Here is a 27,746-nt window from a genome sequence, read left to right as displayed (position 1 = left end):
AAGATTTAAAAAAAATATTTTGGTGTGTTTTTATCCGTACTGAAATTTCATATGTCAATATTTGGTTGCTTAACCCCCTGCAAGATATCCGTATAAGTTTGCATCCTTATTCTGCACATTTTGCATTATAATTGATTACATTTGTACTGTCCACTGCACATGTTTACATTTGCATTGCTACATTCTGTGTATTATTGTCAGTGTTGGGGAAAGTTACTTTTAAAAGTAATGCATTACAATATTAAGTTACTCCCCAATAAAGTAACTAAATGCGTTACTAAGTTACTTTTCATGGAAAGTAATACATGCGTTTCTTTTAAGTTACTTTTGCGTTACTTTTTCTTACTTGGCTGAGGCTTGATCTCTTTTAGGCCTTGCAAGTTTTAGAAATTAGGAATTTCCATCGCAAAAATGTCAAGCTGGCCTGCCATTTTTGTTTCTCAATCAAACTGTTCCCACTTAGGCACGCACGCATAGAGTGCGTAATTCTATGTAACTACGTTCAGTTTAATTTATGACATTATTTCTTTTTTATCAAATTAATAAAACTGAAAAGTAACTCTCATTACTTTTTTAAAAAAGTAACTAAAATATTGATGTGTACATTTATAATGCATTACTTTACTCGTAACTTCAGAAAAGTATTAATATTACGTTATGCATGTTACTTCTAATGCATTACCCCAACACTGATTATTGTTTACATTTTGCTAAATGTACATTTTGTATGTACAGTATGTGTGCACTTCAATGTTAGAGCCAAAAATGTTGTTGTACAGCTGTACAATGACAATAAAAAGCTATTCTATTCTATTCTATTCTATAGAATTGCTGTGAAGAACTTTTTGTAGTAGTTTATTTTAAAGAGTGTAGTTTAGGATGAAAGTTAAAGGTACCCAGACCTCAAGGAACACAAACAGACCTCCTGTATTATGGATTCTGCTTGTAGCCTCACAACATCCCATATCCATATTTGCCTATTTCCCACAATTTCCAAGCTTCCTAAAAATGAATATGCATTACGTTTGCGGTGAATCCATTAGCATGGCAGAATAATAATGAAGAAAAAGTGCTTTCAAAAATGCAATTAATCTTATGTAAAACGGCTGCTCAGTGCCTCTAATTAGATGCCATTTTAATAACTGTGTATGTTATACAAGAAACACAGTTTAACACAGGTAGTAAACACCATTGTTCATTTGTTTGATTACAGAAAAGCTACGGTATATAAATTTCGCTTACCAGAATAACCTAGTCACTCTTATAAATGCTCAAGAGATGTTCTGCAAGAGTGCAGGCTATACACCACACTTCAACTGATATATCTGCATTCAGCCAAACAAAAGCGAATTTAAATAAACATAAATGCGTTTAAAACGTGAAATTGGATCCGTGTGTTTGGCATTCAGGCTGTGCGTTACAGCAAAATGAACATGGCGTTGTGGGAGTGGATGCTTTTGGCAAAGGATTACACTGAGCCTGCAGAATCAAACAAACACTACATTAATAAAAACACCGGTCTATGTTCTAGAAGCCTGTTGTCATCATATTTGTGTTATCCTATTGTAGGTGAAAACCGGGTCCTCCCACGATGGCTTCGGGCTGATGACATCTTCAAATGTTATTTTCTATCACAGGTCAGACATCGGGTCTGCATGCAGCTAGGGATTGAAGAAAGGTTATTTTCTCTTCAGGCTGTGATGTGAACCTTTCTGTACTGAGAGCTACAGACATTCCTGATATACTGATAGTGGCTTTGGCTGTCAATCAACATGCTGTGTCAAAAACAATAGAAACTGTGTTAAAATATACCACAAGTGTGTGCATTCCTACTATTGAAATTTACAATTTGCTATATCAATGATGACTGTCAGTTTGTGTTAAATGGATAAAATTACAAGATTAGTCGGTTATCTTTAGCAATAACAACAAGCCTGCGATTGGAGGTGAAAACAAATCTGCCTATTGTGTAGCCAGGTGTTCAACATGTTCATTTATTCATAGGCTTCAAGAAAGGAGGTCTAGGTATGGGCTGGATGCCGGGCCACTGCGGTTATCTTCACCGCTCCCTGACCGAGGAGGAAAGAGGCAGGCGAGCACATTAATGATGCATAGGGACCGGTACGTTCAGTTTAAAGTTCTCCATGCTCTGTGCAGGCCCGCTGAAATATGCATGAGCTACACTGCATGTGCAGGCTGCAGCACGGCACGTTACTTTCCACCCAAGCCAAGGGCGCAGCGTTTGCAGACGCGCTTGCAGCAACTGCGGGCTCTTCTGATAAAGCATGCTCGAGTCGTAAGTTGTTTGTCATAATATGTCAGTTTTGCATGTTTGTGTATGTCATTGAGTTTAATACAGTAGCTTGATTTTTGTCATTTGATAGATTTACTAAGTGAAGGAACAGTATATTACACTTCTGCCAAACCTTTGAATTATGATTTGTAAATAAATTTGGCTATAGAAGTTTACTTCTATTATGATTTTAAGGTTCAAATTAGCCCTAGAAATACTCTTAAAAAAATTCTGAATCTTTTGCATTAAATAATTCAAGCCCAGCTGCTTAAAGCAATAGTTTACCCAAATATGACACCTTATTTTTGTAAATATTTACTCAGGGCTTTGCTGCCATAACATGGCTGCAGCAGTCGCAATGATATAGCGCAGTGGCAGAAAATAGTCCCCTGCTATTGAAAGTAACCAAGGGGACTATTTTCGGCACTGCGTAATATTATTGCGCCTCCGTCAGCCATGTTGCGGCAGCGGTGTCCTTGATTGTTGCGCCGGAGTGGGAGTATAGTTCCTGGCCGTATCTGCCTAGAAAATCGCAACTTTTAATTTTCTGTCGGTCTTGGTACACAATGGAACTACAGACGAGTCAAGTTTTAAATAGAAAAAATATCGAAACTCTTTGGTTATTTTTTTTTGTGCGATGCTAATGGTCTCTAATCAGATTCAATGGATTATGCTAAGCTATGCTAAACGTGATGTCGCCAGACCCAGAGACCGGCCGAATGGACTCCAAAACGGCAAAAACCAAACGTTCAACTCCAGGGGAGCTGGAAAATTAGCATATTTTCAAAAAAAGCGTAGTGTCCCTTTAATGCCAACATAACATGATGCCTTTATAATATAAAATTGTTTGTGTGAATTGAAGAAGCAAAGTTATATACCTTAGATGGCACGGCGATAAATTACAGTAAAATTTTCATATTTGGGTAAACTATTCCTTTATTGAGGAAACTTTCAAACTTTTCAAAGTGCTTTATTATTTGTTATAATGAGCTGTTTATTTATGGAATGGCTTCTAGACAGCATTGTTTGGTCTGCTGGCTTTCCTTAAAGCTTTTGCCACAACTGAAATAGCAAAAGCCTCAACCAACTTGACTCAAGGCAAACATCCAAAAATACCCTCATGTGTTTCCTGTAACTGCAGTCAGTGCTAAAACCCACTAAGATTTCTCAGACAAACAGACGCGCTTTTTCATTACTTGGCACAAATATTTGAATGACCTTCAAAGTATTGTGCCATGTTGCTATTTCTGCCACACAGGTCTAACAGCGACCTCCAACATGTCAGAATCCGTTATCACTTTGTGGCGCGCAATGCCAACGAGCTCACCGTGCAGCAGGGAGAGATACTGGAGGTATGGATGACCCTCGGGGAGGAGGTGGAGGAGGATGGGAGCGAGGGGCAGAGCAGGTCTGAGGTTCACAGTGTGGGAGGTAGCAGGAGAACAAAACCAGACTGCACTGCATGTTCTCATACAGAGCTCACGGTTTAAAGACGCTAGCTGATGTTTGCAATATAAATAGGTTTGAAAAAAATTCGAACTTTCAGGGAAACTAGAATGAATATATACACATATAAAGTATACAGTAGACATTTTATAAAGAACACTCTAAAAAAAGGGGTGCTAAATTATTGCATCGCTGTGGAGAACCTTTATAGCACCTTGAATTGGTGTTAAAGATTTAGGTAGGGTTGGGTTCTGGCTTATTTCATGTGCTGCATCACAATTTATAATTTTTAGTGCTGGGCAAAGATTAATCGCGATTAATCGCATACAAAATAAAAGTGATTTTTGGCATAATATATGAGTATGTGCTGTGTGTAATTATTATGTATAAATAAATACACACACATTCATGTATGTATTTAAGAAACATTTACATGTTTATATATATTTATTTATATTTTTATATATTCTATATTAAAAATAAATTAAAAACAATTATATATAAGTAAAACAATTCTGAAATTAATATATGAATGTGTGTGTGGTTAATGCACAGTTATTGGACGCAGTACACGCACATGTATTGTGCAGAGGGTCACTTTTATTTTGTATGCAATTAAATTAATCTTTGCCCAGCACTAATAATTTTTTGAATGCTAAACATTTGATCAATAATTTAAACAATATTTTCAATTTCCTAAAGAAAATAAGAGTCCAATTGTGGTATGAATATGGTTCCTGTTAAATAAAACTGTGTACATCTAGTTCTGTCTACTTCTAAATATGGAACTCGATGAAATGACCGCTGTTTAATTATTAATCCATTTGAAACATTACTTGAACATTGCTAAGTCCTCCAATCGCACAATAACCTTAATGATCCAGGAAATTTTAGCATTTAGAAAGCTGTTCTTTCAACCTGTCACTTCCAGACGTCTGCTTTTTCCTCAGAACAGCCTCCAACCCCCTAGGCGCTCTATTTACATGAGAACTACTGAAGTGATCAAGAGGGATTACCCCCGATTGCCTAATCCATCTGGAAACATGGATAATCGTGTTTCTAGACATGCCCGGCCTGATCCTGGTATCACTGGGATTTAATTCCAGTATCTCAATGGGAGGATGCATCATTGGGACAGAGTTACAAGAGAGTTCCAAAATCATTTTGTTAAAATTAGGCAACATGTTGAATGAGGAGTCACACGGATAGATTTGTCAGGATTCAAGGATGAAATGTAAATAATAAAGTTTTCACATATGTCGTACAAGAAAAGTTTTATACGTTTTGGGTTAAACAGTTTTATTTACCCTATTTTCCGGACTATACAGTAAGTCGCTCCATGAGTCGCATCAGTCAAAAATGCATTTTGAAGAGGAAAAAACATATACAAGTCGCACTGGACCATACGGCGTGTTTATTTAGAAAATTATTTCACAAAATCCAAGCAGAAGAACAGACATTTAATCTGGAAAGGCAAGTAATTCAACTAAACAATAGCACAGAACAGCAGGCTGAATAGATGTCCGTACATGTTAAAGTAACATAAACAAAAGTTATTTACGCAATACACAATAGCATACAGAACACACCTGTGAGGCTGAATAGGCTAAATTAACACGACAAGCCAAATCAAGTTAAAAAATATCCAGATGTCATTCCACATCACTGAATCCATTGAATTACATAAATACTCTTGCGGCTCTAGACGGTAATGGTTTCTCTTGGTTCATATGAAAAAATGTTGATGTATAAGTCGCCCCTGACTATAAGTTCCAGTACCCGCCAAACTATGAAAAAAGTGTGACTTATAGTCAGGAAAATACGGTAAAATCACCATGAAACAGTAGCAATTGTCTTCTTTTTTCATATTGTGACCTATATTTGGGTATTATATTGTATTGAGATATTATTTAAGTACTAAATTAATTATATTATTACTCTTTATCGCAGTAAGTTAGATAAGTTACTGAGCTTGTTGCAATGCATAATGGGATAAAATTAAAACAAATAAAATTAATCAGTAAAAAATAGGCAACACTTTACAGTAAGGTTGTATTCAGTAACATTAGTTAAAGCAGGGGTTTTCAAACTGTGGGTCGTAACCAAAAAAATCACTTGGTTGTTGTAGGGAATGACACAAAAACCGTTTTGTCCTATTGATGGCAAACCCTATTAGACCCCGAGCACATTCACCCAAGCACAATTATTTGACCGTAACTCTTCAAAGGTGACATAGAATGATTGAACGGAGTATTTATCCTTGTTCTGTGATGTGACATGTAGACAATTTTTTTTTGGGGGGTCTGTAATGCCTTAGAAGCTTCCTAAAAACCTCTCTAAGAAAGCTCTATTAGGGTGGGGGATTTTAAACAAGTGGTTTTGCACCTATTTGGCTCCCCCTACTGGCTTAACTTGCAATCTCATTACTGATTGGCTGACTTTGCTGCCACTCAAAAAATGTAGCCAATTATTTTAAAGTGGAATTAATCAATTACATGTTCTGTCATAATTTTACATTTAAAGCAAAATATTTAACATTACAAACACGCGTATCCAGAGCACGTGCTACTGCAACGCCCAAATGTATGAAACAAACACTCCCATCTCTGGAATAGCCTGCATCATTTTAATCCCGTCCGAATCGGTACATAAAATCACAGACGTCCTGGGGGACACGCTGAAACTCAAACGTCGTTTGGAAAACTAATCCTGTCCGAATAGTGCTTAAGACTGTAAGACTTTGCATGTAAACGCACTCAATGTCACAGGTCTACGCAGGGTAAAGTCATACACAGCTTTTTATTCACTAATCTTAGTGCTATGCATTGTGATTTCCAAGTATCCACAGTATACAATGCTGCTAAAAGTTTTTTGAAACAGACCTCATGTGTTTGTGGCCTTCAGGTCTTGGAAAACAATAAACAGTGGTGGTTGCTGAGAAACCGCAGTGGTCAGTCAGGCTACGTGCCTTGTAATGTGCTAGAAGAGGTCAAACCAGAAGAGCAGCATTACAACCGCGCTGCTCTCTTTAACAGCCAGGTAGACCTACAGCACAAACCACGAGTTAGGTTTATTACTTGAATTCCACAAATATCTTTCATACCTACAGTACGTGCCAGACATAAACTGATATATTTTATTTTTTACTCTTTTTTACTTTGCCTTTTGTTCTATTTCTATAGGCTGTGAATCCTTACAAAGGAACTCCAACTGCTCCTGTAAATCATGTAGAGGTTTTGGAGATGAATAAATCCTCCAGGGACAAAGACAGTATGTACCTTTTATCTGCTCTGTGTAGGCGCTTTTCACTTCTGGAGAAAAATAAATGCAGAGAAGTGTGAGAGTGGTGTGAGAGTGCTCTTATGCACATAGATTGCATATTTCAGCTCATAGCTTCTGTCCTGGGCAGTCATGCTGGCTATGTTTCTGTACATTTTCCCATCGCCCTATTTTTCTTTCTGTCTTTCTAGACCGCAGCCAACAGAAGGAGGTAAACGATGAGCTGTTGAAGAGGATAACGGACAGTAAGGCTCAACCACCGGCGCGTAACTTTAGGGTAGAGCGATCGTGCAGAACCGTGCCCATCACGCAGACATCTGAGCCCTTTGAGGTGCACGCTTGGCTTAATGCCAAGGGTTTCTCCAGGCCGTGAGTAATGCATAAACTGCAACACCTAATATGATGCTTCAAATCATTTATGGTGGTGCAACATTGTACTATCTGGGCAGGTAACTGTCTGTAGGATAGTATATTTAATCCCTTCATGGGATCATTCATCACTTTGTACTGATCAGCATTCATCACCCTGTACTTTACCATTATGGTACCAGATGTACCACATCATTTTGGAAATTTTTTGCAAATACTGTGTCCATGGTGAAAGCCAAAATTACTTTAAAAAAGATTTGTTGATTCAACTTAAAAAATAACTTATTTGTGCTGCCTTAAAATATTCGTTTTTTAGTTGAATTAACTCAACATTTACAGTGTGATTGTAATAATTTATAAGTGTTAATTGCTTAAATCATTAATTTTTGTATTATTTGTCCCATGAGATAAAATTATATTAGTCCAATGTTTTATTTTGATGTCCATCTTTCAACCTCTCGCTGACCTTTCAAATAAAAGACCCAGAGGAAAACATTGTTCAGAGGTCAATAACAGTCTCGTTGCCAAGCCTGCATTACATTGAGAAATTACGAACCAATGCATACTGACATAACAGAGTTAACAGAGTTTAGATCAGAATAAACTAATCAGAAAATGCTCTGAAGGATCTCAATGTCAACCATGTTAAAGGAGAACACCACTGTTTTTCAATATTTTACTATGTTCTTACCTCAACGTAGACAAATGATACATACTTATATTTTTCAATGCATACACTTTTAATCTTTGTACAGTGCGTCGTAAATGTGTTAGCATTTAGCATAGCCCCATTCATTCCTTAGGATCCAAACAGGGATGAATTTAGAAACCACCAAACACTTCCATGTTTTCCCTATTGAAAGACTGTTACATGAGTAGTTACACAAGTACACTGAAAAAAATTCATTCAATTTACAGAAATTTTTTAAGGTAAGTGGTCGCAATCAATTTATTTAAGCTTCATTTAAACAAAAAAATTAGAAATACAAAACAAAAAACTTTTGTTTAAATGTAGCTGAAATAAATTCATTGCAACCACTTACCTTAAAAAATTCAGTAAATTGAATGAATATTTTTTTCCATGTGAAAAAAATGTTTTCAAGTGTGGTGGTGGCACAAAATAAAACTTTTGTTTGGAGCCATAGGAAGGAATGGGGCCAGGCTAAGCCAACACATTCAAGAAGCGCTGCACAAAGACCAAAACTGCATGCACCGAAAAAATATATGTATGTATCAATTAATCTAAGTTGGGGCAAGAACACAGTAAAGTATTGAAAAATGGTGGTGAATGTGGGCATGCATATATTATTATTTCAGAAATCTGAGAATTGTTTGGCAGCTTGGTTTCAAATAAATCAATCATTTTTTTTTTTTACAATAAAGGAACATTTTAGTTTTGAAAGTTGCAAAATAAATCTCAAAATATCCAGGAACATTTGACTTATGATATGAGGAATCTTTTTCAAATTTTAATTTTTTTAATATTTTTATATATTATGTCAGGGTGGTGGATTGTCTGGGTAGCCTAAATGGTGCTCAGCTTTTTTCTCTTAGCAAGGATGAGCTGAGGGCCGTGTGTGGGGACGAAGGGTCGCGCGTCTTCAGTCAGCTCAGTGTGGAGAAAGCCCAAATAGAGGTCAGTCAAACAGCAACAGCCTAGCACAAATATTTATCTGTATGTGTATAACAGAGAAACTAACAATAGCAATACAATAGTGGGGTTAAAAGCCAAATGGTTTTTCTTTTCTTAATCTCAGAAAAGTCACGGTGACACAGAGCTGCAGGAGATCATGAGACGACGGCAACAGGAAGTGGAAGCCTCAACCTGGGAATGATTACAGTCAATCGCAATAATTTCATCGCATTTTCTTCAATACTCTTGTTCACCCGACAATCAACAGCCACCCAGAGGAATTCAGAACAGATGGACTAAACAGCTCCAGTCATTACTGTAACCGTGTCCAGCCCATTTCCTTTATGACCTGTACAATGTAGTGCTTAACATAAGTGCTTTAAACTGATGAACATGAATGCATTGGGATTAAAGTCTTTAACCTCCATTTAAAGTGATAAAAATGACATTGGGCATCGACTAATAAGTCCTAATATTTGAAACAAGTAGTCTGTCACTGCATAAAAATCATGAAGATTTGCTCTATAATGGTACTGCAGTAAAGTATTATTGCATACTTCATACGGCTAAATGACTACTTAATATTAATGTTAAAGACTGTCTCATCACTCATTTGTCGGTACTTCTTTATTCACATGTTTCATGCTTTATTAATGCAAATCAGGTCATGTTTATTCATGTGTGTGTGTGCATGATCGCTATATAATTTTCCTTTATACTTCAAGCAGAAGGGATAGTAGCCCCCATTGGCAATAACCATTATATTTGAATAACTTTTTTTGTTTGCCAACAGTTGTAAACAGACACCGCAATACAATTCGATCCAAAGAACACACAATTGGTAAACAATAATTCTTATATTGTAAATGCCCACGGCGAATGTTACATCACTTTATGTTTATGAGCAACATCAGCCCCCAAACATGCATTAAACATTTATTTTCTTCTTATTAAAATTTAAATAAACAAACAAAAATATGTTTGTGTTTATGTGTAAATTGTGGAGTTTTGATATACAGACTAAACCCATGTACTATATACTGAAAAAGCATGATTTGCGCATACAGTATTGACGGTGACTATTTAAAAAGCCGCAGCAGTCAGACGTCATTGTACTATTGCTTTACAGAGAACCGATTCCTACGGCTCCTCTTACCCACTGATGTTTATAAAGACCCTTTCAACCTTCTGAAAGCCATACGGCTGTGTCTCTAACCGGCTCGCTGACTGACAGCTTTGCTACTTACCCTCACAGAGGGCACATAAGGGGGACTTTCAGTTTGTCTTGTTGCTTTTTTCTGGAATAGATTGTGAACGCATCAGCGAGTATTGTGCTGTGTTCAGGATGAGCTGGAATGACCCCCATCTCTCCCTTTGTATGCACTGTCAGGATGCCTCCCAGCCCTGAGAGAGAGTGGATGAGGCTGTATATTGTCACTATGATTCATGGCATGAATCAATCCCTAATGATGGAATTTACGGAGGGGAAGATCAAAGGAAAGATGCTGGACTGCCTTGCAGCGCGGTGAAACTATTGTGATTCATATCCATTTAAAAACTTCAAATCAATTTAATGCAAAAATTATTGTACATCTGATGATTAAAACATATACATTTATGCATTTTGGCAGGCACATTTATCCAAAGCGCTTTACAGTGCATTAGAAAGTATAGGGGAGAACGGGGTGAAAGTACCATTTTTCAGAAAAACCTAATTTTTAAAGATAATGTTTTAGACAGATATATATTTTTGCTGTGGTCAATAACTCACAAGTGTGGTCTATCATCAATATAAGGTGGAATTTTGAACAAATGTAAAACGACTTCAGTATAATTTCACTTTAGTGAATTGTTACTTTCGACCCCACCTGCATTTTAAATTTCAGTTTTTATCAAATGTTTCAAAAGCAACAAACAGTACAAACTTAAATTGTTGAGAATAAAACATGTTTTCAACAGTTTGAACACTATGAAAATTAAATTAAATTAGAATAATATCAATTTTCAACAAATACACCAGTATTAGCAGCGGTACAAAAGTAACAAGTGTTACTTTCGTCCTGACATGATCTCCTCACATTTAAACACGATTTACTTTTATTTTGAAAAACTAAGAGAAGTGAAACTTCAGGATGTGTTAGGTCACTAAATAATCTGTAGATCGATCAGTACTTTAACACATAAAACGAAAAACTCAACGCGTTATAAGAAAAAAATGTCTGCTTTAGGAATTTAAAGCCTAAATGGGGCCGTGACTCGGATTAAATCGTTTTGACTAGAAAATTAGACCCGAGTCCGACCCGAACCAGTGCCAATTTTTTTAAACCCGACTGGACCCGAATGTAAACGGCACCGAGCGACGCGTGTGCCAGCCACACAATGTCGCAAGCGCTCTTGGCAAACAGAGGAGATCTTTGAAAAGGACATTGACGCACACAAGCGAGAGAGTTCGGGTCTTCGGGTCTGTTCGGCAAAAACACATTCATTTTAAATTACCCAATGGTTCTATTATTATATCCGACCTGTGTCCGAGGCACACGTGAAACTTTTAGACCCGAACGCGATCTGGTCTTGGGTCGGCCCTTGGGTTTTCGGATCTAAGGGGACCTGTAAAGACCTCTAATACTTACCCAAACCCTAAATACTCCCCCCTCTTTAACTGAGATAGACGTAACAGCTGAGAGTGAGGCGATGGGGTGGAGGAGGAATGCTGCAAAAACTGTCATGGGACAGAGATGAGGGATGGCTACTGTATATAGAGAAATCTTGACGCTGATTGGTTGTATTACATAATCACGCTCCTCCCGAACTTAGTTTAACAATCTTCATTTAAAGGGGACATTTCACAAGAAAATAAATCTTTGGTGTCCCCAGAGTATGTGTGTGACGTTTTAGCTCAAAATACCATATAGATTATTAATTATAGTATGTTAAAATTGCCACTTTGTAGGTGTGAGCAAAAATGTGCAGTTTTTGGGTGTGTCCTTTAAAATGCAAATGAGCTGATCTCTGCACTGCTGTGGTTGGATAGTGCAGACTAAGTGGCGGTATAATTCCCTTCTGACATCACAAGAGGAGCCAAATTTCAATGATGTATTTTTTCACATGCTAACAGATAATGGTTTACCGTAAGTTACATGGTTGTCCTTTTTCACATTTTCTAGGTTGATAAAAGCACTGGGGACCCAATTATAGCACTTAAACATGAAGTCAGATTTTCATGATATGTCGCCTTTAATAACCTAGAAAATGTCCATAATTGACACAACAATGGATTGAAATAATATATTTTTTTGAGTTGAAACAACTCGGGCAAAGGTAAATTCAAACCCACTATTTGGGTTTGTCCATATACCCCCAAACAACAATATTTTTTGAGATTGTAACAAATATAAAGCAAATAATTTGCAAAGTTTTCCCTTAAGCAATCCGCACAAACCAGAGCGTAAGAATCTGTGACTAATCCACCGAGCAGAAATGACCGGTTAAAGCGAATTCGACATTTCTGACCATTTGGTGAGCAGTCACTTACAATATCATCCAGGAGAGAATATGGTAATAACATCCCCGTAGATGACTTACCCAGATGCCTGGCTGCCATAAATCTCATCATATGCATAATTTTCACAATGAATAACCACGAAAAATGAAAAACAGCCGTGACTTTGACATCATCTGTTCATTTAGCCAGTCAGAATTAACAGCACACATAAAAGAAAGTCATGATTAATTTGGCATTTCTCTCCTGTGCAGTGAACTGATGGCATATCTGGCATTTGTTGAGTGTCGGTATGAGTGTGTTTGCATGCAGACGGCAGAAAAAAGTTTTTTTTTTTCCGGACAGACAACTAAACGCACTGTATCACTCATACACGAGCTGTCAGCACGGCAGGACACCGATTCCAAACTTCATCTCGTTTCGCTCGCTTCACCACCCGGTGGGCAGTCACTTAAAATGGAAGACAATAACATGCATGGTGGCCCATTTGAGGTGGCAGTAAAAGCGTGTCTGATGCCTGCAAAAAAAAAAACTCCTTTCTGAGCCGTTTAATATGGGTGCTGGCTTGCACAGCTTATCAGACTTGCTAAAATATGCCTGCATAATCAATAATCTATTGAGCCGCATATGTAATGCGTACCTATCTGAACACCATCTGTAGGTTGTGAGGTGCAATGAAAACGTAATTTATCTGCAGCACATCATCCGCAGCATAAATCTTAATCTAACCTGAGATGTTATGAGCAATCTGGTACTTTAAGACTGTAGTGACAGGGATGGTTCAAGGAAATGGGAACGGCATGACAATGCACGTCTGGTATTTCTCTAAGCCCGTGCCAAAGTCCCTAATTCCCTGTGTTTGTTCGTGAGGATTAGAGGGTGCTCGACGCTCGGCACCAACTCATCAAGTGCCCGCGCTAATTCTTATCCAACCATGACAAAAAGCGAACCGATTTCTTAAAATACCCTACTGTTAGTCTTGGATGATTTAGATTCGTTACTGGTTACTCGAAAGGTGATGTGAACCATATTATTAGCCGGTTATTCCTCAAATGACATTTCCCCCCCGCCTTACAGACATTTGAGATTTACACTCTAATTGCAACTAACTAGACAAGTGCCCTTTCTTTTGGCCTGACCTCACTAGCATTAATAGTTCAGATTAAATCAAATGTCATTCCACACTTAGGTAATTGAATTATATCACTGTGTTCCGCCTGACATCTGCTGCGATTCATTTTCTTTCCCCCTTTTGTAAATCACCCCCGACTTCAATTTAGATTTATGTCTCCCTTTTTTCGTCAAACATGGAGAGAGGAATCGATCCGGCTGCCCCCTCAGCATCTGAGAGGGTCTTACTGCTCACACGGCACAATCGATTTACAGTGTGGAAAGCCGTTTCTTTTTTTAACCCGTAGAGAAACAAACCATGAACGGATAATGGGCGTATAGACCCGTGTGTGCTTGTCGCACGGACAGTCAGGACTAAACAATACGCGAGGGGCTTGATGGCCATTTAGCTCAAGGCTAATGTAAAGGATGGCCGTTTAATTCTTTAGAACAGAGACAGATCAAGTTAATGCAGCCTGTCACATCTTTTCTGCCTCAAGACACAATGTAAAAAAGGCCCCTGCATACTCGATTCAACTGGTTTAGAGACCACCAGTTCATTGACACACAAGCTTCTTAAAGTGCATTATTGGCCAAGTAAAAATGTATGTGTCAATTTATCCCACTTCTTAAAATGTGCCCTCTCAAGATGGCAGTAAAACCATGTCTGATGATGCTTGCAGATAAAAAGATAAAATGGGTGCTGGTTTTTACAGCATATCAAAATGGATAAATATGTCTGCATAATCATTCACTGCATAATATTTGTTTATTAATGCAATTCCAGCAGCTGGTTGTTTTACACATAAATTGGGGAAGGACATTTTGGCATCTCCAAATCACGTAGCCTGCATGTCATTGGACTGTAGGAGAAAAACGACGTACCCAGAGTGACAAAGGGAGAACCACTGTGTGGCCCAAAATTTATTGAACATATGTAATGTGTACTTATACAAACACCTTCTGGATAGTACACTGTAAAAAATACTTTTTGGTTCAACGAAATTCATTCCTCGCCAGCCTTTTTAAAAAATGTTGCCCGCCAGCATTTTTTGAGAAAGTTTTACAAAATGCCAATCAGGAAAAATTTATTTTATAAATATATAAACATACAAATATATCAAAATTAAAGAACAGAAGTTCTGCTTCCAAACAAACAAAAACCAAACTAAACCGGGAAAAACGTTTCGTCCTATCTTCATTTGTTCTTTTTTATAACCTCCTAAATATGGGTATGTTTCTTCAGATATACCACATTTTGAGCAAAAAGCTATATAATTGCATTTTTGTAAAGGAGTTTTGTTAGAGATCAGATTTAGAACGATTATCAAAACATACACATAGTTTAAAATGTATTCAATTCGTTTTTGCTTTAGTTTTTATACACCGGGTAAGAGCGCCATCTAGTGGATAATACTGTAAAAACTTGCCAGAAAAGCTTCATTGGCAGGAAAATGTTTTCTCTTAATTGACGAGATAATTCTTCAATGGCGGGGAGTTAAAAAAGTTAACTCCAAATAATTATAATTACATAATTAGAATAAAAATTATTGTGTCAAATAATAGGTTTGTTTAATTTTAAGTTCAATTAACTTAAAATTTGAAAAGATCCCGTTCTTTCTGTGTTTTTGAAGCTTTGATTGTGTTTACGGTGCGCAATATAGCATGTGTTTATGTTTCACGTGTAAAAAACAATTTATTAATCTGTATACCGCTGTTTTCACTGTCCTCAAAACGGGCTGATATCTTCCTTGTTCTATGAAGTCCCTCCTTCAGAAATACGTAACGAGTTTTGATTGTGTAGCTGTTTAGTGTGCTGTGATTCAATAGCAGCTTAGCTTGCTGTTAGCTTAGCTGGCGACTGACGTATTCCTATTGGCGGAGTTTAGTCAAAAAACTTTTCTACTGACGCCATTGAAGCAGGAAGTAGAGGCCTGTAGTCCAAACCGGCCGTTCGCTGTAGGCTTTGAAAGGTGAATTCTGTTAAAGAAAATATATCGCCTGGCGTTGAACTTTGAGCTTTATCATTTTACAGATATTATTTATGCTATTAAAGCAACATTACACACTAACTAGGGTTTAAAAAATGGGATCAGAAAGAACGTGACCTTTAAGGCAACCAGGTAGTGCTGGGCGATAATTTGATAACAATAATTTTACCAATATAAATTTTCCCCAATAAAACGATAACGACTGTTCAATTAGTGATTGATAATGTTTATGCACTGTGCATAACGTTGCACAAGCACTTCCGAATGCGGCACGTGCTCTAGGTTTACAATCACAGAGTCAGTTAGACTTGAAGGAGTAAGATGAGGCAAGTAATTCATTTATTAGTAGAGCCCTATGATTTTCGCGATGCGGATAACACGGACGAATTCACGGAATCCAAATGCGCGGAAACATTTTGCTTTTGTGTAATATTGGACACGCAAACAGGGTTCGTCAAAGCTCAGAACACAGCAGACAAAATAGGTACAGTAAACTGTACTTTCTTTCAGCATCCGCCTTGCGCACGCACACATCCGGACAGCTTTAAAAGTATATTTACAGGACATTCACAAATTCAGGAAACTGAGGAAAAACAGCAGATCCACCACTGCAGTGAATATACTGTATGAGTGTGCGTTGCGCTCCCACATCAACGTGACGCTCTTGACATCAATTTATCAGCGTGTACAGTTCGTATAAGTATAACACACGCGTGATCCCTGAACTAAGTTTTCTTTCTTGTTTAAATGAACATTAACAGCTGGATGTTTATCAGTATATTGAAACTTAAAGCAGTCTGTCTTAGGTCTTAAAGTGACAGTAGCCTGCTGCGTTTTGTGTCAGAAATGTGTTGATTTCATAACAAATATACTTACATTTAATACAGATCCCTGGACATTAAAACAAGATTTTAGTATTTGTATTTGTCATGTTCTGAATAAAAAGTAGTTTAAAACCATTATTAACTGTCTGGTTTTTACAATTTTCATCCAGGAGCAAAAATCTGCCTTTAAATTTGTTATTTATCATGATAATTATCGATGTCAACTGATATGGAAAAATTGTATTGATAATTTTTTGGCCATATCGCCCAGCCCTACAACCAGGTAGCTTACTTTTTTAAGTTGAACCATTTTTTACAGTGAAGGTGCAATGGAAATGTAATTTAGCTCCAACACATTATCCGCAGCAAAAATCTTAATCTAACCATCGATTTTAAACAGAGCTTGTGTACAAACACATTATAAGTGATGCAAGGACTGTTTTTCAACTTAAAATCTCCTTTTAGGTTCACACAAATTTTAAGTTAAATAAACATATTTTTTTAAGTGTTACCAATTAAAGTAACTTTTTAAGTTGAACCAACATTTCACTTTTTACTTGGTCAATTTATATAATTAATTAAAAATTGTGTTAGTGCTCAGACTCCTACAGATCTGTACAAAAAGTTAAGGGCTGCATCGAGTATAGCTGTTGTAATTCTCAGAATGACAGGCTTGCAATCTCCAGTTTCCCAGACATAAATCCTGCTTATCTGCAGAAGGGAATCCAGCCCTCCAATCCCACGGGTTCCACCAGCTAAACCCAACCAACCAAAAAGCTACGAAAAGCAGAGAATACTATCACACAGTTGGTAAACTCTGTCAAAGCTGACCAGTAAAAATACATGGTTGGGTTCTCTGTGTATTCCGAAGTGACAATTATCTCCTGTTCATAAAACAGACGATGCATGCACGCCAGGACCAATATAAGCATCATTTTGTTTTCACGTTTCACAAGAGCGCCATAAAAACCTTACACAAGCAGATTTTGTAATAAAATATCCAGGTTTGAAAATGCATGATGTAAATATGCCATACAAGCTTACAGTCAGTTTCGGTCAGCCTAAACTCTTTCCTTGTCTCAGATGATTCGTGGAGGGTGCCAAGAGATGAGATCTGGATTTTGTTCATCACTTGCAGATGGTGGTCCATAATGAGTTTCTGGCCAAACAGCACATGGTAGATTTAAAGAGCTCAGAAAAACGTTCCCTGAGCGGGACAGGCTGCCAGATTGCAAAGATGTTGAGTGGGAGCTCTTAGCCATTGTATCTTGGCACACCAGGGTCTTGCATTTTGTCACAAAAACATAATCTAATTGTGTAAATATCAGATCGCTGTCAGCAAGATCCATTTTATGCAAGTGTTACTTTTTATAGTAGCTGACATTATTTCCTCACACACGTGTTCTGTTCACACAGCTTTACTATACTTTGAATTTGCAACTGGTACTGTAAACTGTAAAGGTATTTATGTATTCATGCCAGAAATAAGATATTGTTATTTGACAGACCATAATAGAAGATCAACACATTGAATGCTTTTTAATGCTGTTACAATGTACACATGCCATGTCTCCATCAAATCGAGCTTATTCAAAATGTACATCGTTCAACAAGTTGACATACACCAATTAATGATTAAAAACCGAGGGGCAACCCGAGAGGCAACCTTCCGATCTCTCTGATGAAACCAATACGGAAGTGATTTAAACTGCAATTCATCGACTGGCCGCTAGAGGCTGGCTCCAAAAGGAAGTCAATTCCCATAGACCTCCATGTTAAAATTGCCATCTTTAGAGCAGAAATAAACATGTTTACAACCTGGTACAAAAAGTGTTTTTGGTCTATATAGCTAATTTTGCCCTTCATGACAACTGTGAGGGGGGTGAATGTTTTTGTAACTCATACGTTTAAATTATATTAAGCCTTAAAGCTCTGCATAATTAAGGGCGTGGCCACTTGAGTGAGGGATGAACTGCCACTGCTGTCACCTCAGCTTCACCCGTGTCCCGCCTCTTTAACCACTTTCGGTTATCCGCGAGTGATTAGCTGTGACGCACGGCCAAGATGGTGACGGCAGCCAACGCCTACTTTAAGCTTAAAAAACGATCTTCACAAACCAATGGGTGACGTCACAGACACTACGTCCATATTTTTTTACAGTCTATGGGGAAACCTGAAGTGATTTAAACTGCAATTCATCGACTGGCCACTAGAAGCTGGCTCCAAAAGGGAGTCAATTCCCATAGACCTCCATGTTAAAATGCCCAACTTTACATTAGAAAAAATATGTTTTCAGCCTGGTACAAAAATTTTTGGGGTCTGTATAGCTAATTTTGCCCTTCATGAAAACTGTGAGGTTCTGCATAATTAAGGGCGTGGCCACTTGAGTGACGGGTGAACCACCACTGCTGTTACTAGAGTCGAGCTGGGAGGTGTGGTTTTCGCAACCAGCCACCACAGCTTCACCCACATCCCGCCTCTTTAACCATTTTCGGATATCTACGAGTGATCCACAGGTGATCCGCAAGTAATCCATGAGTGATGCGCAGTGACACACGGCCAAGATGGCGACGGCAGGCACCGCCTACTTCAAAAATGATCTTCACAAACCAATGGGTGACGTCACAGACACTACGTCCATATTTTTTTACAGACTATGAGGCAACCTGAAGTGATTTAAACTGCAATTCATTGACTGGCCGCTAGAGGCTGTTTCCAAAAGGGAGTCAATACCCACTTCCCGCCTCTTTACCAATTTTCGGATATCCGTGAGTGATTCACAGGTGATCCGCAAGTGATCCACGAGCGATTAGCGAGTGATGCGCAGTGACGCATGGCCAAGATGGCGACGGCAGGCACCGCCTACTTTAAGTTTCAAAAACGATCTTCAGAAAACTATGGGTGACGTCACGGACACTACATGTCCATCTTTTTTACAGTCTATGTTCGAAACACACAACTGGAATGAAGGATTACCATCAAATGACCAAGATTTCATCTCCAAACATATATCATACACCAGTCTATTTGAATGTATCACACCTCACTAAATCCAAACCATCCTCAATTTGTTCTCAACGACTGATGGATTATTAAAAATGAACAGGCATGAATTATAAAAATGGTTCATGGATTTTCACAAGACGGCCTTTGATGACAAATGTTCTCTTTCTCCTGTGTGTGATGATTATGACAAACTGGCATAAGATCATAATTCACACCACCTACTCAAGTCCTAATGATATAAGTGATGACATGACATTTTAAACTATTGAGGTGGATGACACACATGACAGGGATTTGGCAAAGATGTCCCATTCGGAGGTAAAATGATGCTCATTTAAAGGATAATGCAGGCACTACCTCGCATTATTGCCGTTTTAATTTTTCGGCATCGGAAATGTGTTTTTATCTGATTTCATGTTGATGTCTACAGAAATATGAGGTTTATTAGTTTCCTGGCGCTTTGTGCATCATTATTCTGCCACGACAGTTTAGTCTGTAGGAGGGAGGGGGGAGTTTTTCATTAAACGCTTGTATCGTCTCGGATGCTAATGTCGAACGTGGGGAGAACAGGAAATTAAAACCTACATGGATACGTGAGAGGCAAAATAAAAATAAAACACTCTCATATGGCCATATGCTTTCTCTATTCTAATTGATGAACTGTTGCAAAAGTTCAGCCTATTGACTCGGTGTGTGTCAGTGAAGATATTTTTATCTCCTGGCTGGCACTATTCAAGGTAATCTAAAGGTATGAACCGTCAACTATTCTATTTTTTTCTGTATGGCATGGGGGGCGCAATCACTTTCACACATTCATCAACTCAACAGTTTTTTTCTTTTTCATTACAGTTGATAGGAGAAGGAACACAAAACACATTTGGGCCCTCTGCGCACCATAAAGAACATAATCAATTCTTTATTATTGCATTCGGGAGGCTTGAGGGCTGTCAGGCTTGGGAAAATGATATTGCCGCAGACTAAAAGAAGATAAATTCATGTGTGGAGCTTTCGGGTAATAGCAAACGGGACCAGGCGCCGTCCGGTCCGTACGAGTGACGCTGCTGATAATGAATGACAGGTTGACAATGATCCATGCGACGCTTCGGATGACAATGACAACGTTCGACAATTGCATGATTGCAGGAACAGATACCTAGAACAGATATCAAACTATTTTCTTCGCTGGGATCTCCTGGGATTTCAGGGAGCGCACATTAACCACCCCTTCAGACAGGTGGTAAATCCTCTTGACGTGTTTATACTTATTTTATAGCCACAACAAACACATTAAAGAATGGCAGCCGTAGGGCCAGTATTTCAGTCGGGCTATATTTGTGTGGTGGCGGTCGCCATAGTGACCTAAGATGTAGTACTGTGTCTTTAGAAGAAGATGATAAAGCAGCAGACATCGAAGAAAACCGCCGTTTGCACGCCATGTAGTAAACAATCAAGTGCCTACTATCAATAAATCATTCACATCCAATAATAACTGACATTTTCTCTTCTCCCACATGTTTTTGATACTCATTTCTTTCAACTACAGTAGGTGATGGATCAGGACAAAGGAATCAATATGGCACAAAACAAGGAATGCTGACAATTTAATAGCAGTACTGTGTTAATCTACGGCTAAGAGTCGTTCCATTAAACTCAAATATGACTGCTGCAGGGTCCAACTTCTGTCATCAAACACTAAACATTAATTGGTTTATCAAAGGTTAATTGCTCAATAGATACTAGGCTGTTGGAGTTTAATTGTGCCATTAAATGCTCTCACTAGAGCCCCAGGTTCGGGTAATGGATTTTGTCATTTGAATGAAAATATTATTTGGTGGTGGCTGGACTGAAAACAGCATTAGGCATTGACACAATTCAGAGAAAAGCATGAGCACACGTTTAAACAGTAATCGCATTTAGTTTTGTTTTCTAAGTCTAGATGACTCATTCTTTGCTGTGGATTATAAATCTGTGTTCGTTGTGAGGGTGTAACGCATCTACAATGGCAAGGGGGCAGTTGGATGATTTGCAGAAATTACCAAAATTTTAAAACCTAAAGAAAAGATTATCTGTGCTTTACCATTCAGATACCATACAGATAAAGAAGGCATTAACTTGAAAACAAAGTACTGCTGATGCTAGATATTATGCACTAGAAATGCTTACAGTATAAAAAATGTGTATTTTTATATGCATGTTTGATTAAATAAAATGCATTAACTGTCATGTTATCATTTTATTTTTAGCATCACTTTATTGCTCTGTAGTGAGAGAACAATTAATTTCCCAAAATGCTATATAACTTACCCTAAAATGTTAAAAATGATGCAAAACATGATGTTTTAAGCATGATGCATGCATGCACCCATTCAAACAGGACAAAAAATCACTCTGTGACCATATTTGTAATGCCTCTGAGCAGTTATTTTAGCCATATATGACAAAGTCCTATCTACTTCAATGGGAAATACTTATTTTATAATCAGTACTGATAGTATTACATTTCTTGCTAAACAATTTTTTAATATGCCTAAGCAATAAATATTTTGTATATTTTGCAAGTTAATAGTGTGTGGGATATCCTTTATTTTTATATATGTTTGGACTTCATTGTCTCTCTATCCAACGCACCTATCCGGAACCAACAGGTGTACGACATTGTTCTTCTAATGATTGCTAAACAATAAAACAACCTGACCTACACTTAAAACAAGATTTGTTCGTTCAACTTAAAAAAGTAAGTTCCATGGTTACCTTAAAAATTGTAGTTAATTCAACTTAAAAATATTACTTAACAAAAAAATTGTGTCAGCTAATATTTGTTGAATTAAAAATTTTAAAATTTAAAAAAAATTAACTCTTTTCCCGACAGCATTTTTCATGATTTTAATGCCTCCCAGAAAATGCTCTTCTATAAAAACATGCAATATATTTAATGAAAGAACAGACCCTCTGCTTTCAAACAGAAAACCTGTTTCATCCTACCTTCATTAGTTCCCTTTTTATCACCTCTCAAAAATGGGTAGGTTTCTTCAAAAACACAAAATTTTGAGTAATTTTTGTAAAGGACTTTTGTTAGAGAATGCAGAGTGATCCTCAAAACTACATACAGCTGTTTGCCCTAGGGCAGGGGTCTCACAACTCAAATTGGCTTGGGGCCATTTCTGAGATTGACATTTAATCGGAGGGCCGCAGAGCTATTTTAAGGTTAAAAAACTACAATATTTCTGTAAATTGACTGATAAAATTATATTATTTAATGTATAATAAAAGCAGTGTTTTTTTTTTAAATATACATTATTTTATGTAAGTAAATCATTTCTTAACCTTCTCTTTATAAAAAATTACCATCAGTAAGTGTTTGTGTTTTTATTTATTTTGGATTGTTTACAGTCATAGTATTGACTTTATTATGTTCCATCTTTGTTATTCCACAGTTTTAATGAATTTGCTATTATATGTGGAAAAATATGAATAAGTGAAAGTGATCCTAAATCTTCTGAATGGGTAGTCAATGTTAAGCTAGTTAAACAGAATAAAATATATAAGGTTTAATTGCATAGCAAGCTACATAATAATATATTATACTTCATTAATATATAGCAGTATACATACTTTTATCCTCTGTATGTTTCTCCTCATCTTTCCTCTTTTAATCTGGGCACTTTGATGGCAATTTTTCTTATCTGTAGTTTATGTGTTGCATTCCATCTACGGCTCTGCCTCATATTATGCGGTGTCTCCATTAGAAGCTGTGGCTTCTTGATGTGAGCCCCACCGCAGCTCTTCTCTGAGTAACAGCTATTCACCCGGAAGTAACAAATCTTCTCTGGACAAACACTACAAAGTCCCGAACAGATTAACTGATCGGATGGTGAAAATGATATGATTGACGCGAGGTTCAGATGAGGAATTAAAGTCCGATCACGCATTCCGTTATCCTCGCAATCACGGAGCGCGCGCGGCTCATGGCTGCGTAACAACGGGTGACGCGACCCACGCCACGAAACGCAACTTCCGCTCCCGAGCACTTTAGAAAGTAAGAAACGCCTTGACTCGTTTTAATGCGCGTTGTTAGACGCGACATGTGAACGAACCCTTAAACGTTTAAATTAAAAATAAAAAATAAGTATAAAACAAAGTGAATAAAAATCTTTCTGCGGGCCAGATTATGTTATATTGTTGAAAGGTGCCGCGGGCCGCAGAGAGGGGGAGGGAGTTTGAGACCACTGCCCTAGGGTGATACTTGTAGGTTTTAAAAGTTGCGGAAGTGCGCAACCTGGTAGATAATATTGGTATTGCGGAATGACGAGATAACTCGTCAATGGCGGGGATAGAGTTAAAGTTGAACCATTTACATTTATGCATTTGGCACACAAAGATAAGGAAACAATCAACTTTTTATTTTTACATAAACCTCACATCAACTGTAGCACATTTCTGTTTTTAACTCTTTCCCCGCCAATGATGAGTTATCTCATCAATTAAGAGAAAACATTTGCATAAAAAATGTGTTCCTGATAAGTTTTTATGGTAGTCTTTAATACTGCGATTATCCACTAGATTATCCACTTATGAAAAAAAACTGAAGCCAAAACGTTATTTACTAATTTTAAACTCTGTGTTTGATAATCATTCTGAATCTGATCTCTAACTAAATTCATTCACAAAAATGCAATTATTTCAGGTTTTTGCTTAAAAAAAGTATTTTAAAGAAAAATACCCATATTAAAGAGTTTATAAGCAGAAAAAAATATGGATAGGATGAAATGTTTTTTCCCTGTTTTGTTCATTTGTTTGAAAGCAGAGGGTCTGTTCTTTCATTTGATATATTTGTATGTTTATATATATATTTTAGGAGAAAATTTACCAGGAAGGCATTTTATGAAACTTTTGTGAAAATCACAAAAAATGCTGACGGGCAACTTTTCAAAAAAATGGCTGGCAGGGAATAAGTTAAATTCAAATTGCACAAAAACTTTTTCCCACATTGCTTGAGGTACTACAAATTCACACATATGGTTGTCAAGTACTTCTGTACACTGTACGAACTAAAGCCCCCTCCTGCCGAAATGTTATAGACTTTAAATGAAGAGTTTCGTTGCAAAACGAGATAACTCTGTTTTTTGTAATTTTTTAAAAATCTCGTTTTTGGTTGTGCATTCCAATATCAATTCAACTGCAGTTGGTTTGTTTTGATTTAAACCTTCATAACTTAAAACAATACAGCTAAGTAGCACCATAAAACAAAATAATAGCATGATAACATAATAATAAACATGTTTTGACAAAAATGTTAAAAACGGAGTTATCTCGTTTTGCAACGAAACTCTTCAAATATTGAAAGTAGGCTCTTTTCACTTGAAGGTGGGACTTTCTGCCACATAAAGCATTGCACATCTTCCCATTCTTGCTAACAGAACTTTGGCGTCTTGTTAATACCTCTAATCTTAAACATCATGTTTGAGTTCAACATCTGCCATCTTAATTAAAATTTCAACTTAGAGATATTATTTTTAAATTCTGGGTTTTGTCCTGATGCAATTTCTTCAAAAATCTATGTAGTTTCAACACAGCTTTTCTAATGATCATTGGGTCATCCACAGCACAATTATTTCAAATAATTGACCTTGAATTGTCGCTTCCAAACAGCCATTCTTCCCTTCCATGCTTAATTAATTAGGACATCCAGAGTAATTAATCTCAGAGGAGAAGTGATTATGTGGCATAAAGCAGTGGGTTTGTATTACACTGCTCGGTGGGCATCAATAACCAAATGTTAAATGAGTGGAAATGTGAAAAACAACACTTTCCTGATTCCTAATGGCTTTGGCTGCTGTCCTGGGAAAATAAGGCTTTCTGGATAAATGAATAACTGCATGAGATTTCTATTACATTTAAGTGGTTATTTCCTTAAGCAAAATTGGAATAAGGTTTATTTCTTTAATGCAGCATATTTTTATTGTGTCGTATGTCTTATTATCTTGGATAAAATATAATTTTCATCTTTATTGTGAATTTAATATCATATAATTGGGTCAACATAGAGGGGTTTTAAGACGATGTTGCCATGTTTGCCAATAGGCTTCGCACAAACCTTTGACTAGAAAATTAGCAGTTAAGAAATATGCCTGATTTTTCCGTACTTAAATGGTTTTATTAGGTACTCACTTTTTAAATTAATATGAAAATAAAATTGGCATCCTCATGTAAGCTACTTTCTGTCCCTCATTGAGCGATGATGCTGACATTTTAATCATGCAGACAACAACAACAAAAAATGAACAAGTTTAATTAAAAAGTTAAAGTGTCCACGCTGGAGCAAATCATATTTCTAAGAGACAGCCACACAGGCTACAACCTTAAAAGATACCGAATAACAGGAATGACTCACAATACAAACTAAACTAAATTTATTCAGAATTTCATCCGTTGATGTAAAGTATATTTGCAAAAGTGGTTGCAATTCCTCCCTGACATTTAATGTTCAAGTCAAACATGCCATGCAAATAAAAACAAACATTGAGAACAAAGGTCCCGCTTTCGTAAATTAACATCCCATGCGAGGTGCCAGCTGTGTTTGCTGTCAGTAGAGAGGTGCAATAAACCGCTTGAGACAGTGTCGGATCTATCCGCTGCCATTCTGCCGACGTTGCAATGCTTCACTTCTGACCCTCACATGCCACAAAAGAAGAACAAGCACTTTCCATCTCCTCCGGGCTCGCTGCCTGTCAATCTGCCTATTCAAAGGTTCTTCTCACTCACTGGGAGATCTTTATTTCTCTCTATCTTTCCATTTGGCACTGCTTATAAGTGTCACTATGGTTTAGATTTCCCCACAGCCACATAACCTTACAAAACAACCTTGATACCTTAAGTTTGTGTAATATAACCTTTACAATATGTCTTTTTCTTTAAAGTCCCCCGTAGTCTATAATTTTAAAACAGCTTGAATGTAACTCTACACCCTTGCCTCATTTAGTATACGCGGATCTATGAACAGTGTTGGGGAAAGTTACTTTTAAAAGTTGAAAGTAATGCTTACTTTACTTTTGCGTTACTTTTTCTTGGCTGAGGCTTGATCTCTTTCAGGCCTTGCAGGTGTTTTTATAACTGAAAAGTTCTATATTCAGAAATTGCATATTTCATCACAAAAATGTCGAGCTCTTGCCTGCCATCTCAGTTTCTGACTCAAACTGTTCCCAAACAAGCATGTACATATAGAGTGCTTAATGTGACTACATTTAGTTTAATTCAGTACATCATTTTTTAAAATCAAATTAATTAAACTAAAAAGTAACTTGCATTACTTTTTAAAAAAGTAACTCGTCTCAAATATTTATGTGTACATTTAAAAAGTAATGCATTACTGTACTCGTTACTTCAGAAAAGTGATATTATTATGTAATGCACATTACATGTAATGCGTTACCCCAACACTGTCTATGAATATGCAAATTAGTCCCTGCCTTTTATCTCGTCAATTAAGAGAAAATATTTGCATTAAAAAAGTATTCCTGTTTAATTTTTATGTTAATCTGCAATATTTATGAAAAAACTGAAGCCAAAATGTTATTTACTAATTTTAAACTCTGTGCATGTTTTGATAAACGTTCTGAATCTGATCTCTAACAAAATTCCTTCACAAAAATGCAATTATTTCAGCTTTTTGCTAAAAAAATAGTATTTTAAAAGAATAATATGCCTATTTAAGAGTTTATAAGCAAAGAAAAAAATATAAATAGGATGAAACCTTTTTCCCATTTTGTTTGTTTGTTTGTTTGTTTATTGTTTGTTTTAAAGCAGAGGGTCTGTTCTTTCATTTGATATATGTTTATATACTTTTAGAAGAAAATTTTCCTGGAAGGCATTTTGTGAAACTTTTGTGAAAATCACAAAAAAATGCTGGCGGGAAACTTTTCAAAAAATGGCTGGCGGGGAATCAGTTAAGATAATAGATGCCGCATTCGGCAGTTTTAGACACATAACTGCCAAGTCCAGTTTTACACAATGCATACGTGACCTGTGCGTTATATCACATATAACAAGAACTGAAAGCTCATCAAGCTACGCTGTGGTTGTTATTGAGCGAGCTAAAGTATAAAGGCGAAAATGACACAATTTTTCCTATACACAACTTTTCAGATGAAAACTGGTATTGTTATATTATAAGTTGTAAACCAAACCACATTTCCAATAGTCTCTGTGTCAATGAGAAATAAAAAGGCACAATCTTTGCTCATCATTTTTTGCTGTACGACCAAAAAGTATCTAGTTACCTTTCAGAAAGTGAAAAAGA

General features: G+C 36.9%; 2 protein-coding genes across 4 annotated transcripts in view; one reads left to right on the top strand and one right to left on the bottom strand.

The window, feature by feature from the left end:
- The window catches only part of mgat4c (mgat4 family member C), a 155,815-nt gene that overhangs the window by 26,727 nt on the left and 101,342 nt on the right, over positions 1-27,746 (bottom strand). The gene's annotated exons all lie outside the window — the stretch shown is intronic.
- On the top strand, positions 188-10,597 carry eps8b (epidermal growth factor receptor pathway substrate 8b). 2 transcript variants are annotated; one of them, XM_055173848.2, is made up of 7 exons: positions 188-2,296; positions 3,552-3,645; positions 6,644-6,778; positions 6,922-7,009; positions 7,210-7,387; positions 8,891-9,023; positions 9,145-10,597. In XM_055173848.2, the coding sequence occupies exons 1-7, from the start codon at positions 2,286-2,288 to the stop codon at positions 9,220-9,222; spliced, it is 717 nt and encodes a 238-aa protein (XP_055029823.1). In that variant the 5' UTR covers positions 188-2,285; the 3' UTR covers positions 9,223-10,597. The 2 variants fall into 2 exon arrangements, with proteins under 2 accessions (XP_055029823.1, XP_055029822.1); XM_055173847.2 differs by lacking the exon at positions 188-2,296 and having other exon boundaries at positions 3,391-3,645.

Source organism: Misgurnus anguillicaudatus, chromosome 15 (assembly GCF_027580225.2).
Source record: "Misgurnus anguillicaudatus chromosome 15, ASM2758022v2, whole genome shotgun sequence".
In the NCBI taxonomy this organism is placed as follows: Eukaryota; Metazoa; Chordata; class Actinopteri; order Cypriniformes; family Cobitidae; genus Misgurnus; species Misgurnus anguillicaudatus.
Note: the sequence above shows the minus strand (reverse complement) of the source record. Positions and strands in the feature narration are given on the sequence as shown.